Source organism: Ictalurus punctatus, chromosome 10 (assembly GCF_001660625.3).
Source record: "Ictalurus punctatus breed USDA103 chromosome 10, Coco_2.0, whole genome shotgun sequence".
Lineage (NCBI taxonomy): Eukaryota > Metazoa > Chordata > Actinopteri > Siluriformes > Ictaluridae > Ictalurus > Ictalurus punctatus.
Window position 1 is genome coordinate 29,931,217 of NC_030425.2, and position 18,826 is coordinate 29,950,042.

General features: G+C 44.3%; 1 protein-coding gene across 1 annotated transcript; it reads right to left on the minus strand.

Moving 5' to 3' along the window:
* Positions 1-64: 64 nt before the first annotated feature.
* Positions 65-15,950, minus strand: LOC108271340 (myosin-9). The gene is made up of 15 exons (XM_053683068.1): positions 15,849-15,950; positions 9,249-9,374; positions 6,205-6,543; positions 5,893-6,000; positions 5,286-5,792; positions 5,018-5,080; positions 4,526-4,780; positions 4,259-4,321; positions 3,917-4,087; positions 3,649-3,711; positions 3,164-3,418; positions 2,897-2,959; positions 2,576-2,746; positions 2,320-2,382; positions 65-70 (listed from the first exon to the last, which is right to left on the minus strand). Exons 1-15 carry the CDS (start codon positions 15,948-15,950, stop codon positions 65-67), a joined length of 2,355 nt encoding a protein of 784 aa, XP_053539043.1.
* Between the last annotated feature and the right edge of the window lie 2,876 nt (positions 15,951-18,826).

An 18,826-nucleotide genomic window follows, 5' to 3' on the forward strand; every position in this document is an offset into this window, starting at 1 on the left:
TTCTCACTGGCCTCTGGAATAAAAACACTTTACTGATGGTCAGTATGTACATGTCTAATGTGAGCTAAGGCTAAGAACACACAGACAGATTTTATTACACATTCATGAAGCCAAAATAGGACTAAAGCCTCTTAGATGATGAAGGACTGAACAAATCTACTAAATTCATTTATTTTAAAGGACAGAAGTAAACTGCATGATTACAGCAGCACGACTGAGAAATAGTTGTACCTTCAGTTGTGACCTCGGGGTCCGAGGTTTCATTTCTGTTTCATTTGCATAAATGCCGGCTGTGGTGGCTGCAGTTCCGGCCGTGTACAGCAGGGGGCGCAGAGGACCGTCCACTACACCAGCGCCAAGTTCACTCAAAAACTTTTTCATTTTCTCTCTTGATGAGAGCAACTACAATAATCACCTTAATCACGCAAAGTTCAGTGAAGATCTGAAAGCTCCGCATTCTTTTTTCTCTCTCATAAACCGAGCTGTTATGTGACGTCATGGTCATCATAGCATGTTGCTTAGCAACACTGTTCCAACAATCTGGAAGTCCCGAGCGTGAATGAATAAAGAATCCCTGAGCAGTTTAGGCTGTGTTTAGCATTTTCATCCGCTCAGTTTAGGAGCCTGTACACTTTGGGCATAAATCAACTGTTTAGCTTGAATGGAAATATATTTTATTGTCTATAAATAATGACTATCATTTCAATGAACTAGAGAATCTTGTTGATAAAACCAGTCTCAATGATTCATTCAAGCAACAAATGTTACTGTTTGATACAGAGGTAGAACGCAGAAGAAGAGGAAAACTGTCACTGTTCTTCCAAAACTTTCTTATTCACTCTTCCAAAACTTTGAATTGGAATGAAAACATCAGCATGTCCACATGCTCTGGACTGAGGCTGGCTCTCTTTTTGCAAGCTATGTTTCCTACAGCAGAGAACAGATGCTCAGATGGTGTTGAGGTGCTTGGGATACACAAGTAGGATTTAGCTAATTTTGCCAAGCTGGGATATTTATCTTCATTATCTCTCCACCATTCCAAAGGATTTTCTTCCTTGGTTATGGGCTTCTCAACAAAGTAAGCCATGACTTCATTTCTTATTTGAGTGTTGAGGTTCTCCTCAGCATTCTCCACTCTGCTCTCTTCCTCACTGCTGCCCCCAGACTCAAGGAGTGAGTCAACTTCCTCTGCAGGGGAACTGCTCCCAGGAAGACCCCATTTGTCCCAAAATCCCAGCATATGTGAGAAGAATGTGAGAGCTAGATAGACCACCCTCAACTCTTTACACAGGAGCCTCACCTGTGCCCTGACTCGCTCTGCTGGACCACTGCTCCCAGGCTATCCATCCATTTTCTGTACCACTTTTTCTACGCAGGGTCGCGGGGAGCCTGGAGCCTATCCCAGGGGACTTGGGCACAAGGCGGGGAACACGCTGGATGGAGTGCCAACCCAAATTCACACACTATGGACAACTTGGAAAGCCTACAACGCATGTTTTTGGACTGGGGGAGGAAACCCCCCTCAGGTAACCCCTTTTTAAAATTAAGACCACCTTGACTTTTTACTTCACATTAAATTATGTTACTTTCTTCTTATTTTCACCCCTCATACCCTGTCATGTTGATTCTGATGAGGATCCAGAAGGTATGCCATGTTTCTGTAAAAAAAAAAAAAAAGAAGAGAGATTTAATGTATGCAAACAAACACATGACTGAAAAAATGTTCAAAGCCGAGTGCTTAATGTTTACATCTGCAATGGGTCACTTCTATTCAGTAAAAATCTAGCATAAACATGAAAAGTCCTCATATTATTTCTAAAGGCGGCTGTGGCTCAGGTGGTTGAGCGCGTGTCCCCTAATCCACTATTTGTAGGGTTGGTGGTTCGATTCCCGGGCCACATGACTCCACATGCCGAAGTGTCCTTGGGCAAGACACTGAACCCGAAGTTGGTCCCGATGGCAAGTTAGCGCCCTGCACGGCAGCTCTGCTACCATTGGTGTGAATGTGTGTGTGAATGAGACAGTGTAAAGCGCTTTGGATAAAAGCGCTGTATAAGTGCACCATTTACCATTTAAAGGAGCTGCTTAATGCAAGGATGTAAAAAAGTACAACATTTAAGGTTTATTGGCTTTATTTACTTCTACACACACTTTTAGATACTTTTAGAAACCGACTCATTACTCATGAGAATAGTCTAAAATGAATTAGGGGAAAAGGACAAAATGTCCCCAAAATGTGAGGAAACAAGTACACACACACGTACACACACACACACAAAATACAATATCAGTCGTAATTTCATGAGAATTAAAGTTTACCTTCAGTATCTCCTCTGCGTCTATCAGATGCTTCTTCATCTCATCGTTCTTCACCTGAACCTCCTAAACACACACATGGGCAAAAGATGTTCAAACTCGAGTGCTTAAATTTTCACATCTGCAATGGGCCATTTCTGTTAATTATTAAACTCTAACAATTTTAAAATTCTATTGTAATTTTGAACTCCATGCAGAAATATGAAAATGTCCTCGTATTTCTAAAGGAGCTGCTTAATGCAAGACTTTTCTCACTTACATGTATGCATGTACCAAACGCCCAGTCAGTGTCACAGACAAGTTCCACTAAGGTCTGCACTGTTCTTTGCAGTGACTCCATCTGAGTGGTCAGGCCAGACTTCTCCACCTCCAGCTGAGCAATGGTCTCCAGAACCGTCTGATGTTTCTCCTCAGCTTCAGCCATAGAGACCTAAACAAGTACAACATTTAAGGCTTATTGGCTTTATTTACTTCTACACACACTTTCAGTTACTTTTAGAAACCGAGTCATTACTCATGACAAACAAACACACACACAAAATACAATAGCAGTCATAGTTTCATGAGAAGGAAAGTTTACCTTCAGTATCTCCTCTGCGTGTATCAGATGCTTCTTCATCTCATCGTTCTTCACCTGAACCTCCTAAACACACCCATGGGCAAAAGATGTTCAAACTCGAGTGCTTAATTTTCACATCTGCAATGAGCCATTTCTGTTCATTATTAAAATCTAACAACTTGAAAATTCTATTTGAATTTTGGTTAAATGAAACTCCATGCAACAGAAACATGAAAAAGTCCTCATATTTCTAAAGGAGCTGCTTAATGCAAGACTTCTCTCACTTACATGTACACATGTGCCTAACTCCCAGTCAGTGTCAAAGACATGTTTCACCACAGCCTTCACTCTTCTTCGCAGTGCCATCAGTTTGGTGGTTAGGTCAGACTTCTCCTTCTGCACAAAATCGAGTAGGTTCTCTGTGTACCTCACTCTTCCTTGCAGTGACTCCACTTGAGTGGTCAGGCCAGACTTCTCCATCGCAAGCTGAGCAATGGTCTCCACAGCCTTCTGATGTTTCTCCTCAGCTTCAGACAGAGAGACCTAAAAAAACAGTTAAGGCTTATTGCCTTTATTTACTTCTACACACACTTTCAGATACTTTTAGAAACCGACTCATTACTCATGAGAATAGTCTAAAATGTATTAGGGTAAAAGGACAAAATGTCCCCAAAATGTGAGGAAAAAAGTACACACACACACACACACACACACACACACACACACACTCACACAAAATTCAATAGCATGTTTTCATGAGAATTAAAGTTTACCTTCAGTAACTCCTCTGAGTCTATCAGAAGCTTCTTCATCTCATCGTTCTTCACCTGAACCTCCTAAACACACACATGGGGCAAAAGATTTTCAAACTCGAGTGCTTAATTTTCACATCTGCATTGGGCCATTTCTGTTCATTAATCAAATCTAACAACTTGAAAATTCTATTGGAATTTTGGTTAAATGAATCTCCATGCAGCAGAAACATGAAAAAGTCCTCGTATTTCTAAAGAAGCTGCTTAATGCAAGACTTCTCTCACTTACATGTATGCATGTACCAAACGCCCAGTCAGTGTCACAGACAAGTTCCACTATGGTCTGCACTGTTCTTTGCAGTGACTCCATCTGAGTGGTCAGGCCAGACTTCTCCACCTCCAGCTGAGCAATGGTCTCCAGAGCCGTCTGATGTTTCTCCTCAGCTTCAGCCATGGAGACCTAAAAAAGTACAACATTTAAGGCTTATTGCCTTTATTTACTTCTACACACACTTTCAGATACTTTTAGAAACCGACTCATGACAAACACACACACACACACACACACACACACACACACACACACACAAAATACAATAGAAGTCGTAGTTTCATGAAAATTTAAGTTTACCTTCAGTATCTCCTCTGCGTGTATCAGATGCTTCTTAATCTCATTGTTCTTCACCTGAACTTCCTAAACACACCCATGGGCAAAAGATGTTCAAACTTGAGTGCTTAATTTTCATATCTGCATTGGGCCATTTCTGTTCATTATTAAAATCTAACAACTTGAAAATTCTATTTGAATTTTGGTTAAATGAAACTCCATGCAGCAGAAACATGAAAAAGTCCTCGTATTTCTAAAGGAGCTGTTTAATGCAAGACTTTTCTCACTTACATGTACACATGTGCCTAACTCCCAGTCAGTGTCACAGACATCTTTTACCACGGTCTTCACTCTTCTTTGCAGTGACTCCACCTGGGTGATCAGGCCAGACTTCTCCACCTCAACAAAATGGAGCAGGTTCTCTGTGTACCTCACTCTTCCTTGCAGTGTCTTCATCTGGTCTTTCAGGTCAGACTTCTCCACCTTCAGCTGAGCAATGGTCTCCACATCCTTCTGATGTTCCTCCTCAGCTTCAGGCAGGGTGACCTAAAAAGTACAACATTTAAGGCATATTGGCTTTATTTACTTCTACACACACTTTCAGATACTTTTAGAAACCGATTAATTACTCATGAGAATAGTCTAAAATGTATTAGAGGAAAAGGACAAAATGTCCCCAAATGTGAGGAAAAAGTACACACACAAACACACACACACACACACACACACACACACACACAATAATACAATAGCAGTCATAGTTTCATGAGAAGGAAAGTTTACCTTCAGTATCTCCTCTGCGTGTATCAGATGCTTCTTCATCTCATCGTCCTTCACCTGAACCTCCTAAACACATACATGGGGCAAAAGATGTTCAAACTCGAGTGCTTAATTTTCACATCTGCATTGGGCCATTCCTGTTAATTATTAAAATCTAAACAACTTGAAAATTCTATTTGAATTTTGTTTAAATGAACTCCAAGCAGCAGAAACATGAAAAGGTCCTCGTATTTCTAAAGGAGCTGCTTAATGCAAGACTTTTCTCACTTACATTCATTACACCAATAGCCCACTTGTAAGTCTCATTGAGCATGTTCCACATGAGCCGCAGTCTTCCTTGCAGTGTCTTCACCTGGTCATTCAGGACAGACTTCTCCTTCTCAACAGGATGGGGCTGGTTCTGCATGTTCTCCACTCTTCCTTGCAGTGTCTTCACCTGGACTTTCAGGTCAGACTTCTCCACCTCAACAGCATGGAGCAGATCCCCCATGTTCTGTATCGTTCCTTGCAGTAACTCCACTTGTTCTTTTAGACCAGGCTTCTCCACATCAACAACATGGAGCAGGTTCCCCATGTCCTGTACTGTCCGTTGCAGTGTCTCCACCTGGTTTTTCAGGTCAGACTTCTCCACCTCAACAAGATGGAGCAGATTCCCGATGTTCTCCACTGTTCTTTGCAGTGACTCCACCTGGTCTTTCAGGCCAGACTTCTCCACCTCCAGCTGAGCAATGATCTCCACAGCCGTCTGATGTTTCTCCTCAGCTTCAGACAGGGAGATCTAAAAAAAAGTACAACAATTAAGGCTTATTGCCTTTATTTACTTCTACACACACTTTCAATTACTTTTAGAAACCGACTCATGACAAACAAACACACACACAAAATACAACAGCAGTCGTAATTTCATGAGAAGTAAAGTTTACCTTCAGTATCTCCTCTGCGTCTATCAGATGCTTCTTAATCTCATCATTGTTCACCTGAACCTCCTAAACACACACATGGGCAAAAGGTCTTCAAACTCGAGTGCTTAATTTTCACATCTGCATTGGGCCATTTCTGTTCATTAATAAAATCTAACAACTTGAAAATTCTATTTTAATTTTGGTTAAATGAAACTCCATGCAGCAGAAACATAAAAAATTCCTCGTGTTTCTAAAGGAGCTGTTTAATGCAAGACTTTTCTCACTTACATGTACACATGTGCCTAACTCCCAGTCAGTGTCACAGACATCTTTTACCATGGTCTTCACTCTTCTTTGCAGTGACTCCACCTTGGTGGTCAGGCCAGACTTCTCCACCTCAACAAAATGGAGCAGGTTCTCTGTGTATCTCACTCTTCCTTGCAGTGTCTTTGCCTGGTCTTTCAGGTCAGACTTCTCCACCTCAGCAGCATGGAGCAGGTTCTCCATGTCCTGCACTGTTCCTCGCAGTTTCTTCACCTGGTCTTTCAGGTCAGACTTCTCCACCTTTAGCTGAGCAATGGTCTCCACAGCCATCTGATGTTTCTCCTCAGCTTCAGCCAGGGAGACCTAATAAAGTACAACATCTAAGGCTTATTGGCTTTATTTACTTCTACACACACTTTCAGATACTTTGTGTGTGGAGGAAAAAAAGAGTTTTCCCAAAATGTAACTGTGTACACACACACACACAAACATTCACTCTCACGCTTTCTCTCTCTCTCTCTCACACACACATCTAAAACACAGCCATGGGGCAAAAGAGGTTAAAAACCGGAGTACTCAATGATCACATCTGCAATCTGACCCAACATCATTCTTATTATGCCATGATGATAACAAATAATACATGATAATAAATAATAAACCTCATGATATAATACGTTACATGACTATTATCCCTAATAGGTTCATTGCTGAGCTCGTGATATTTTAGCCTCCCATCTAATCTACTCTAATCTACTATTGCCAGCATCACTGCTCAAACACACTGCATAAAACTCCAGTGTGCAGATATGTCATATTCTCACTCATCCCCAATATATGGTGCTCATCCATCCATCCATCCACCCATAACCGCTTATCCGTTATTGCGTCACAGGGGCAGCAGCTCCAGCAGGGGACCCCAAACTTCCCTTTCCCGAGCCACATTAACCAGCTCTGACTGGGGGATCCTGAGGCGTATAATCTATCCACCTAGTCCTGGGTCTTCCCCAAGGTCTCCTCCCAGCTGGACATGCCTGGAACATCTCCCTAGGGAGGCACCCAGGGGGCATCCTTACCAGGTGCCCGAACCACCTAAACTGGCTCCTTTCAATGCAAAGGAGCAGTGGCTCTACTCTGAGTTACTCATGGATAGCCAAGCTTCTCACCCTACCTCTAAGGGAGAAGCTAGCCACCTTCCTGAGAAAACCCATTTTGGCTGCTTGTACCTGCAATCTAGTTCTTTCGGTCACTATCCAGCCTTCATGACCATAGGTGAGGGTAGGAACGAAAATTGCCCGGTAGATCGCGGGCATTGCCTCCGGCTCAGATCTCTTTTAGTCACAACGGTGTGGTAAAGCGATTGCAATACCGCTCCCGCTGCTCCGATTCTCTGGCCAATCTCCCGCTCTAATGTCCCCTCACTCATGATCAAGACCCCGAGGTACTTGAACTCCTTCAATTGGGTTAAGTACTCATTCCTTACCCGGAGTAGGCACTCCATCGGTTTCCTGCTGAGAACCATGGCCTCAGATTTAGAGGTGCTAATCCTCATCCCAGCCGCTTTACACTCAGAAAGTCCTTCTCCATGTCCTCTCCAAACTTCTCCCACACCTGCTGCTTTGCCTCTTTCACAGCAGAGGCTGCAGCCCTTCGGGCCTGTCGGTACCTTGCAACTGTCTTCGGAGTCCTCTGGGATAACGCATTCCGGAAGGCCTCCTTTTTCAGTCGAACGGCTTCCCTGACCACCGGTGTCCACCACAATGTTTGAGGGTTACCGCCCCTTGAGACACCTAAGACATTGAGACCACAGCTCTCTGCCACAGCTTCATCAACGGAGGCTTTGAACATTGCCCACTCAGGCTCAATGCCCCCAACCTTCACAGGGGTGCCAGAAAAACTCCGCTGGATTTGTAAGATGAAGATCTCATGGACAGGGGCCTCCTCCAGACGTTCCCAGTTCACCTGAACTACCCGTTTGGGCTTTCCAGGTCTGTCCAGAGTCTTCCCCCACCCCTTGACCCAACTCAACACCACATGGTGATCAGTTGACAGCTCTGCCCCTCTCTTTACCCTAGTGTCCAGAACATGCGGCCTCAGATCAGATGATATGATTACAAAATCGATCATCGACCTTCGGCATAGCGTGCTCTGGTACCACGTACACTTATGAGCTTCCTTATGTTCGAAAATGGTATTTGTTATAGACAGTCCATGACTAGCACAGAAGTCCAATAACAAACGCCCGCTCAGGTTTACATCAGGGAGGCCGTTCCTCCCAATCACGTCTCTCCAGGTATCTCCATCATTGCCCACGTGCGCATTGAGGTCTCCCAGCAGAACTATGGAGTCCCCTAATGGTGCCCCATACAGGACTCCATTCAGAGTCTCCAAGAATGCCGAGTACTCTGAACTGGTGTCAACAGTCAGAGTTTTCCCCCCACAATCCGTAGGTGTAAGGAGGCGACCCTCTCGTCCACCGGAGTAAACTCCAACGTAACGGTGCTCAACCGGGGACTTGTGAGTATCCCCACACCCGCCCGGTGCCTCACACCCTAGTCAACTCCAGAGTAGAATAGAGTCCATCCCCTATCCAGGAGTATGGTTCCAGAACCAAGACTGTGTGTAGAGGTAAGCCCCACCAGATCTAAGTGGTAGCGCTCCACCTCCCGCACAAGTTCCAGTTCCTTCCCCCACAGAGAGGTGACGTTCCACGTCCCCCGTCCCCGCCTCTGCCGCCCTAGTCTGGACCGTCGAGGCACCTGACCTTCACTGCCACCTGTGTAGCAGCGCACCCGACCCCCACAGTTCACCCCACGAGTGGTGGGCCCATAGGATGGAGAGGGGGGTGCCACGTTGCTTTTTCGGGCATTGCCCAGCTGGGCTCTGTGGCAAACCCAGCCACCAGGCGCTCGCAGTCGGGCCCTCCCTCTGGGCCCGGCTACAGACGGGGGCCCCGGGCTTCCTCCAGGCAGGGTAACTCCTCCTCTCTTTGCTTTCTTTATGAGGGTTTCTTTGGTGCTCAAATTATTTTGAAAAGTACTTTTTAATCAGAGGCTTATCTCATGTACCTTGCTTTTCATGTCATCTCTGCGTGCCTCACAGAGCAGTTCCTCCAGTTCCCTCACTCTCTCCTCCAGCTGAGTATTAGACACCACAAGCTTCTGATTCTTCTCCTCAGCCTCAGTCACAGCGTTCTGAAATTCACAGTGCAAATATTGTTGGCTTTAGGTGTTTGAAGCAATCCTGAGTACTAGCATTCAGTCCAAACATCATGTATAGTTGCAGTTCTCTGATCTATCTAAAGGGCCATACAGCCTACAGTACAGTGTGATTAATGCACATGTGAGGGGAATTTTTACTTTGTAATAGTTTTGTTCTTGTTCTGTTCATCTGAGGATAACGCCTAAGAAAGTCATGTCATTTAGAACAGAATGTTTATCTGCTTACAGAGACACAAACGTTTTTATGTTAACAAAGCCTGTTTGAACTGCCTCAAACTGTTCCTTATCGGTACATAGAAGTGTATCGTGCCCTGCATTTCATATATACAGTATCTCACAAAAGTGAGTACACCCCTGACATTTTTGTAAATATTTGATTATATCTTTTCATGTGACATGTAGCCAAAGTGTCATATTGCCTTTTGCTGGAACATTTTATTTATATTTATCTCACAGTGCTGCTAAATTACCAAATGTAATTTTTCCAAAGCCACTGATTAATTTTTTAGAACAGCACACACTGCCATATTTTAGTGCTTACGCTTAAGTAAAACTAATTGTCACACACAGCAACAGACACACACAAAACAAACACTACGTGTCTTAATACATATAGGAATTAGAAACCCTGTCAGTGGGTGTTTTAACCACCCTGCATTGACCCTGTGTGTGAGTGTGTGTGTGCGTGCAAGTATGAGTGTGAGTATGTGTGGTACCTTTGTAATGGGCTAGCACCCCATTCAACCTTCAATTCTTGCACTGTGCCCAGTGTTTTCAGAGTATACTCTGGATCCACTGAGACAGTTATCTTTGCTTTTGTTTTGTTTTATTTCTATAGTGAGATGTCTTAATTTACAGTAGAAAAGGTCTGATTAAATTTTCAAAAACATCTTCACTTTTTTTTGATCAAGGTTTCTTTATTAACATTTTTGAAATTAAACATACAAAACCAACCAAACTGACAGAACACCCCCCCCCCCCAGTGCCAGACACAAAACATACATATTACATATTATAAAGCCAGACCACCATAGAAGAGAGCACAAGAAATAAAATTATAGACATTGTTGTTATGATCACATAACAATACTGTCAGCATCCACGTTTCTGACAGAGAACAGAAAAGGTTGCCAGATTCTGTAAAATTTCCCAGTCGCCCCCCTGACAGTGTACCTAATCTTTTCCAACTTAAGATGAGACTTGACTTCCCTGACCCAATGACCATACACTGGTGGAGCAGGTTCCTTCCATCTAAACAATATTAATCTCCTGGCCAGGAGAGTGCAGAAGGACATCATGCTGGTCTCGCACCATCTAAAAGGAGTATTCTCCGGGGTCACCCCAAACATCGCAATAAGAGGGGACGGCCGTACTACTCTTCCCAATATCTTAGTAAAGGTCTGAAATATAGATTGCCAGAATGTGTACAGCTTTGGACATGTCCAGAACATATGCAACAGAGTGGCTGGGGCCTGTCTGCATCGATCACATATGGGATCTATGTCGGAATTAATCTTCAAGAGTCTAGCTTTGGACCAATGCAGACGGTGAACAATTTTAAATTGGACAACTGCATGTCTGAGACATATGGAGGAGGAGAAAATCCCCTGGATTACTTTGCACCAATCAGCATCAGAAATTGATTCGTCTAAGTCCGCCTCCCATTTATTCTTAAGGAGATCTAGGGACGACAATCATGCATGCTGAGTAGGTCATAGATAACCCTTATTGTCTGCTTCCTGGCCAGTTTACAGTTAAAAATTGCATCTAATAGCGAATTAGAAGGGCACAACGGGAAGGTGTCCGAATTTAAGGCCACAAAGCTTCTAAGCTGCAAATATTTATAAAATTGCGATCTGGGAATGTCATATTTCTGCATGAGCTGCTCGAATGAGACAAAAACGCCCACAAAATAGAGATCAGACAGTAAGACAGCTCCCTTTCTAGACCAAGTAACGAAAGTCTTATCCAACAAAGATGGGAGAAACAGATGATTATTTGCAATTGGCCCCATGAGTGACAAGTCCCCAAGAGAGAAAGATCTTCTAAACTGATTCCAAATTTTGATTGAGTGTACAACAACTGGACTACAGGTAAAGCTAGACAGAGGTTGTGCGAATGGTAATTTAGCACACAGTAGGGTTGCCGGGGAGGTGGACGCGATGGACGCCCCCTCCGTAAGTGTCCATACAGGGGCTGCCACACTCTCCCCCATCCAGTACAACAATGATCTTATATTAGCTGCCCAGTAATAGTACATAAAGTTTGGGAGTGCCATCCCTCCCTTCGCTCGAGGTCTCTGCAATATATGCCTTTTGATCCGTGGGGGCTTTTTGTTCCAGATAAAGGCTGATATCTGATTGTTCAGTTTTGAAAAGAAGGATTTCGTAAGAAACACTGGGAAACACTGAAAAACATATGAAAATTTAGGCAGCACATTCATCTTTATAGTATTGATTCTGCCCCCCAGGGAGAGAGGCAGGGGATCCCACCGCTCAATATCTTGCTTCAGATTAGATAACAGGGGCTGATAATTAGCAAGGTATAGGTCTTTATAACTATGCGTAACCCACACCCCGAGATACTTAAATTTCTTTAGACTAATTTTGAAAGGGAATGAGTCCAGGGGTACCTGGAGTGCCCCCTCCCCAACAGGCATCAGTTCACTTTTTTGAATATTGACCTTATAGCCCGATATTCTACCAAAAACCTCGAGTAGGGTCATTAGTTCAGGGAGACTCTCAAGGGGCTTTGAAATGAACAATAGCATGTCGTCCGCGTACAAAGAAACTTTATGCTCTATCCCTGCATGCCGGATCCCCCTAATGTCAGCATTCTGTCTTAGCGCCACAGCAAGTGGCTCCATTGCAATGGCAAATAGCAGTGGTGGTAGAGGACATCCCTGTCTTGTACCCCGCTGGAGCTCGAAGTAGGTGGACAAATTATTATTAGTGCGCACAGCAGTCCTCGGAGACGTATATAGAAGTTTGACCCATGATATGAACCTGGGACCAAACCCAAACCTCTCCAGCACGCTGAAAAGATGAAGCCCCATGCCACCCGGTCAAATGCCTTTTCAGCGTCAAGTGAAAGCACCACTTCTGGAGTACCAGGTGGGGAGGGGCTATAGAGGATATTGAAAAGGCATCTGATGTTGAAAAAAGAGTATTGATTCCTAATAAAACCTGTTTGGTCCGGTGATATAATGGATGGAAGAACTCCCTCCAAGCGACATGCCAGAGTTTTAGCAAGGATTTTAACATCGCTATTTAGTAAAGAAATTGGCCGGTAAGAACTGCACTCAAGAGGGCTTTTGTCTTTCTTAAGGAGTAAGGAGATAACTGCTTCACGCATAGTAGATGGCAGGGCTCTCAAGGAGAACGACTCCTTGAAAACCGACAATAACAAAGGGGAGAGTTGCCTTGAAAACTTTTTATAGAAATCGTTTGGATAACCAAATGGTCCTGGGGACTTGCCGCTTTGCATAGAGCCAATCGCCGATGCTATCTCCCCAACCGAGAGGTCCTCCTCTAACCCTGCGGCTTACCCTGGATCAAAGGACGGACACATGCAGGGTCTTAAAAAAGTCTTCCAATGCAGAAGGGTCTACAGATGGCCCGGAGCTGTTAGAGATATATTAAAAGCTTGAAAACTGGAGTTAATCTTATGATTATCTGTGCATTTTGAGCCCAGTTTGGTGCGTAAACACTGGCCAAAATGACCGGAAAAGTATAAATTCGCCCAACGACAATAACATAGCGCCCAGCGGCGTCAGCTTCCACACTTGTCATCGTAAATGGTGTATTTCTATCAATTAATATAGCTGCCCCCCTAGCCTTCGAATGGAAATTTGAATGAAATATCTGTCCTGACCACTCCCCTCCCAATCTAGCGTGGTCTGATGACCGTAGGTGTGTCTCCTGAAGAAATGCAATATTTATATTAAGCCGTTTCAAATATGTAAATACCTTCTTCCGCTTAAAAGGATGATTAAGCGCCTTAACATTCCAGCTCACGAAATTAACCATACTACCACCCGATCCTCTGGGAATACTGAAGTCAGTCATAATGAGAGAAGAAAAAAAAAAAGGTTCGATATCTGAGCCCTGCAGGGAACCTAGAATGACCGCAGATGGGCCAGAACACAGATGTCTGGCAAATTAAACACAATAAATGACAAAGTCTGGCACACCCTCCCCTTAACCCCACGTACAGAATTCTGATATTACATCTCCTCAGTCTGCCCTCCATGTCCTCACACTTGTTTCTGAGTCCAGTGACCTCCACTGCCAGGTCCTTCACCGTAATCTGTAAGACTGCCACTTCGTCCGACCAGGTCGTTAGCCCACCTTCCACCTCTTTAATTGCAGCTTTCATCAGGACGATTTCGGAGTGAATTTCGGCCGTATTGTTCTGTATTTCCGCTTTCACTGCTTGTAACTCGCTCTTAAGAAAGTCGAAACCTTCAGCAAGTGCACTTTTCAGCTCAGTTTTTATCACCGCAGCAATGTCATCCCTTAGTGAAAGTAGGATATCCGTCTTCAATGATTCATCGTCTAACTCCTGGCTGTTTGGCGGGGGCAGGGGCTCCGAGCCCGGAGAGGCAGCAGAACTCGCGGCCGAGGCGGTGCTGGGCCTAGATTTGGTTGACTCGGTGAATTTATACTTCCGCAAGTTTGCTGCCATCTTCACGCAAATATACGCACAATCAAATTAAGAAAATGTGTTATAAACAGGGTTTGCTAGTATTTAACTATGAAAAAACACTTATTAACTTAAAAAAAACATAAGTTCGACAGGGGCTCAAACGAAACCCGACCTACTCCATTTCCTGCTCGACAGCGCCCCCAACATCTTCATATTTGTCTCTCTTTTTGTTTGCTTTAATTTACAACTAAACTATATTAGGCCACTTCTCATCACCTGAGGAGGGTGTCGGTATAGTCAACACTGGAAAAATTCATTTATATGGTCATAACCACATGCTAGATATCCATAAAATCAGAATTATTTGTGCATGTAACTTAAAATATTTCAAACATTTTAACTGCTTATACAAGACAATGTAGTATTGACAACAAATCATATGCATGGCTACAGGCACAAATCGATGATTAACCTCTGATTATAAAGGCAGACTTGCTGTTCAAATACCACCTGTACGTTCTAAACAGGACCTGCTTGGAAATATAGCAGACCTCTTTGGCTCAGTTAATTCCATAGCAAACACCTACAACATAAACAGTCAATCACAATTTTCAACATGGTTGGTTAACCAGGTGGCCACTGGTTTTCAACACATCACAAATAGCAACAAAAATATCATAAAAGTGGTCAGATACGAGGCGCAGATGCTTCTACTGATCAGTCATGCATTGTTCAGTCAGACCCGTACCATCGAACGTGACTTAGCCTTCAGATCATATTCATAAGATTTCTTTACTGCTGCAAGACAAGAAATTTTAATTATTCTGAATTATTATCCACTGTAATTATGTATACTGGTGATGAATGTTCCGGATGCCTTAGATTCTTTGCCACTTTCCCTTTAATCCACTCAGAGCAAGTCTTTCCAAATTCCACTACTATACGCCCTATTGGCGTGGTGGTGAAAGATCAGGTAGGAATACCCCCCCCAGAAACTGGGCCGCAGGGCAGTATTCCAGCATGATCACGACCCCAAACACACCTCCAAGACGACCACTGCTTTGCTAAAGAAGCTGAGGGTGAAGGTGATGGACTAAACCCTGTTGACCATCTGTGGGGCATCCTCAAACGGAAGATGGAGGAGTTGAAGAGGACTCCAGTGGCAACCTGTGAAGCTCTGGTGAACTCCATGCCCAAGAGGGTTAAGGCAGTGCTGGAAAATAATGGTGGCCACACAAAATATTGACACTTTGGGCCCAATTTGGACATTTTCACTTAGGGGTGTACTCACTTTTGTTGCCAGTGGTTTAGACATTAATGGCTGTGTGTTGAGTGTTAAGGGTTCGACCCTGAAACAAAGCCTGTTTGAACTAGGGATGTCACGAGAACAGATACTTCGGTACCAAGTCGGTACCAACATTCTTAAAACATGACGGTACTTGTTTTTCTGCAGTAGCGTAGGTACCGTTGGTAATGAAGAAAACGGGGTTGCGATTCCTCCAGGACTGATGGGGGCTGAGAATACGCGCAAGTGTTTTAGTCGGTCCACAAGTGGTAAAGAAGAACAAGAACTACAGAAGATGGAGACATGTTTTTAGCTCCGCCCCGACTCGTTGAGGGGAAAGGTGGTAAGAGTCAAACATGGAAATACTTCGCATAATGCTTGCATTAAGAGTATAAGGGTGTGTGTATGTGTGTGACTTAGCATAATATTTAGCAGATATTTAACATGTTCATATAATGGAAAACTGGATTTTTGAATTTTCCCCACAACCAAAGTTAGGAGCAGAAGAAACTTACCGTGAGCTGGTCCTGAGGAACCTCTGTGGGTTGGAGCAGAGCCGGTTCCGTGGCCTGATCACACACTGGGTCTAAATAAAATAATAAAAATCCATCAGACATCATCTATTATTTATGTTTTTAAGTCCAGAACAGCAGTATTTTCCACTACTGATCCTGGTGAAGCTCTACAACACAAGTATTCCCACTTTCTCACTGGCCTCTGGAATAAAAACACTTTACTGATGGTCAGTATGTACATGTGAATGAATGAATGAATGTCTTTTATTGTCACTATACATATGTACAATGAAATTAAGAGCCACTCCTTTTTGTTCCATGCAAACATGTACATTCAATAAACAAGAAGAATAAACAGATAAATACACAGATAAATAAACAAGATAAATAAACAAGATATACAAGATATGCAAGATATGCAAGATAGATATTGGGGTGGATGGGGGAGGTACTATGAAATGCACAGTTTTGAGACACTATATACATATGCTGTTAACTCAGTACATGTATTTGTTTATAATGGTAATAGCTTTCGGGAAGAAACTATTCTTAAATCTACTAGTCCTTGTTTTGATGCACCTGTAACGTCTCCCTGAGGGCAACAGATTGAACAGATCAAAGCCAGGGTGAGAACTGTCCTTAATGATGGTTTTTCCTCTGCTGAGGCAACGGGAAGTGTAAATATCCATCAGGGAGGGGAGAGGGCAGCCAATGATCTTCTGTGCTGCTCTTACTACTCTCTGAAGCCTCTCCCTGTCTGCTGCGGTGCAGCTACCGTACCACACCATGATACAGTATGTCAGCAGGCTCTCGACGGACGAGCGGTAGAAGATCAGCAGCAGATTGGAGTCCAGATTGTACTTCCTGAGAACCCTCAGGAAGTGTAGCCGCGTTTGAGCCTTCTTGATAACCGCTGTGATGTTGTCCATCCAGGAGATGTTTGCAGAGATAAGGACGCCAAGAAACCGGACGGTGTGGACCTTCTCCACACACTCACCATTAATGAAGAGGGGGGCCAGCTCGGTGTTGTGTTTTCTGAAGTCTACAATAAGTTCCTTGGTTTTCTTGGTGTTTAGAGTCAGATTGTTCTTTGAACACCAGGCTGCCAAGTTTAGGACTTCCTCTCTGTAGGCTGCCTCCTCTCCTTTTGAGATAAGTCCGACCACTGTGGTGTCGTCAGCAAACTTGATGATAAGATTATTGTTGTAGACTGGTCTACAGTCGTATGTGTAGAGACAGCACAGGAGGGGGCTCAACACACAGCCCTGTGGAGAACCTGTGCTCAACGTGTGAGTGGAGGAGAGGTGGGGTCCGAGTCTCACTGTCTGGGACCGGTTGGTGAGAAAGTCCTTTATCCAGGCACACGTGAGGCGGGGGAGGCCAAGGGTGACCAATTTGGTGACGAGAATGTCCGGAATTATTGTATTAAAAGCCGAACTGTAATCCACAAAAAGCATCCGGACGTAGCTCTGTTGCTGCTCTAGATGTCTCAACACATAGTGGACAGCTACGGCGATAGCATCCTCTCTGGATCTGTTTGCACGATAAGCAAATTGAAAAGGATCGAAATCTGGGGGGAGGTAGTCCTTGATGTGCTGAAGAACCAATCTCTCAAAGCACTTCATGATAACTGGAGTGAGGGCCACAGGATGATAATCATTCAGGCTAGTGGTGGGCGACTTCTTTGGCACTGGGATGATTATGGCTGATTTTAGGCAGGCCGGGATGACTGCTTGGGCCAGGGAGAGATTGAAAATTCTGGTAAAGATGTGGGCAAGCTGGTGGGCACATGATCTGAGCACGTTACCAGGTACACCGTCTGGGCCAGCAGCCTTCCTGGGGTTCACTGCCAGAAACATCCATCTAACATCGTGTTCCCTCACAGTAAGTAGAGTGGTGCAGGAACCAGAAGGGGATGGAGGCAGGGCTGGACTGGTACGGGGGCCAGATGAGGGTGGAGCTGGGGCTGGAGCAGATGAGTGCTGTTGTTGTGATGTTTCAAAGCAAGCAAAGAAGCAATTTAGCTCTTCTGCCAGCATCGCACTCAGGTCTCCTGTTGTCGCCTCACGGCCTCTGTAGTTCGTGATGTTCTGTATGCCCTGCCACACCTCCCGTTTATTTTTGCTGGACAGGTGGGACTCTATGCTCCTCTTATAGGCCGCCTTAGCTTCCTTAATACCACCTTTCAGGTTGGCACGGGCAGCTCTGTACAGAGCTCTATTACCAGACCTGAAGGCAGCGTCGCGGGCTTTGAGTAGTGTGTGGACCTGTTTGGTCATCCATGGTTTCTGGTTTTGGAAAACCCGGATGTTTTTTCCCACAGTCACATTTCCGATACAGAACTTGATATAGTCCAGTACCGTTCCTGTTAATGTTTCTAGCTCTTGATGTTCAAACAAATCCCAGTCTGTCTGTTCGAAGCAGTCCTGTAGTTTGCAGAATGCATCATCAGACCAGGTGGTAACAGTCTTTATAGTGGTCTTGACACTGTGTCTGAGGGGGGTGTAGGCAGGGGAGAGCAGGAGGGAGAGATGGTCTGATTGACCGAGGTGGGGGAGAGGTATGGCTCTATACGCGTGCTTAATGTTGGAGTAAACATGATCCAGAGTGTTCGCCCCTCTAGTAAAACACTTAACATGTTGATAGAATTTCGGGAGTACAGTCTTCAAGTTCGCCTTATTAAAGTCTCCTGCAATTATGTGAACACCGTCGGGGTAAGCTCGCTGCTGTTCGTTTGTGGTGTTCAACAGGAGAGAGAGCGCCGTGTTCACATTGGCGTCAGGTGGAATATACACAGCCGAGATAATCACTACTGTTAGCTCTCTCGGTAGAAAAAAGGGCCGACATCTTAAAGACATGTACTCGAGGTCAGGGGAACAATGTTTATCTATCATTGTTCCGTTGTTACACCAATTCTCATGCACATACATACAGAGCCCCCCCCTCTGCTCTTACTAGAGTCCTCAGTCCTGTCCCAG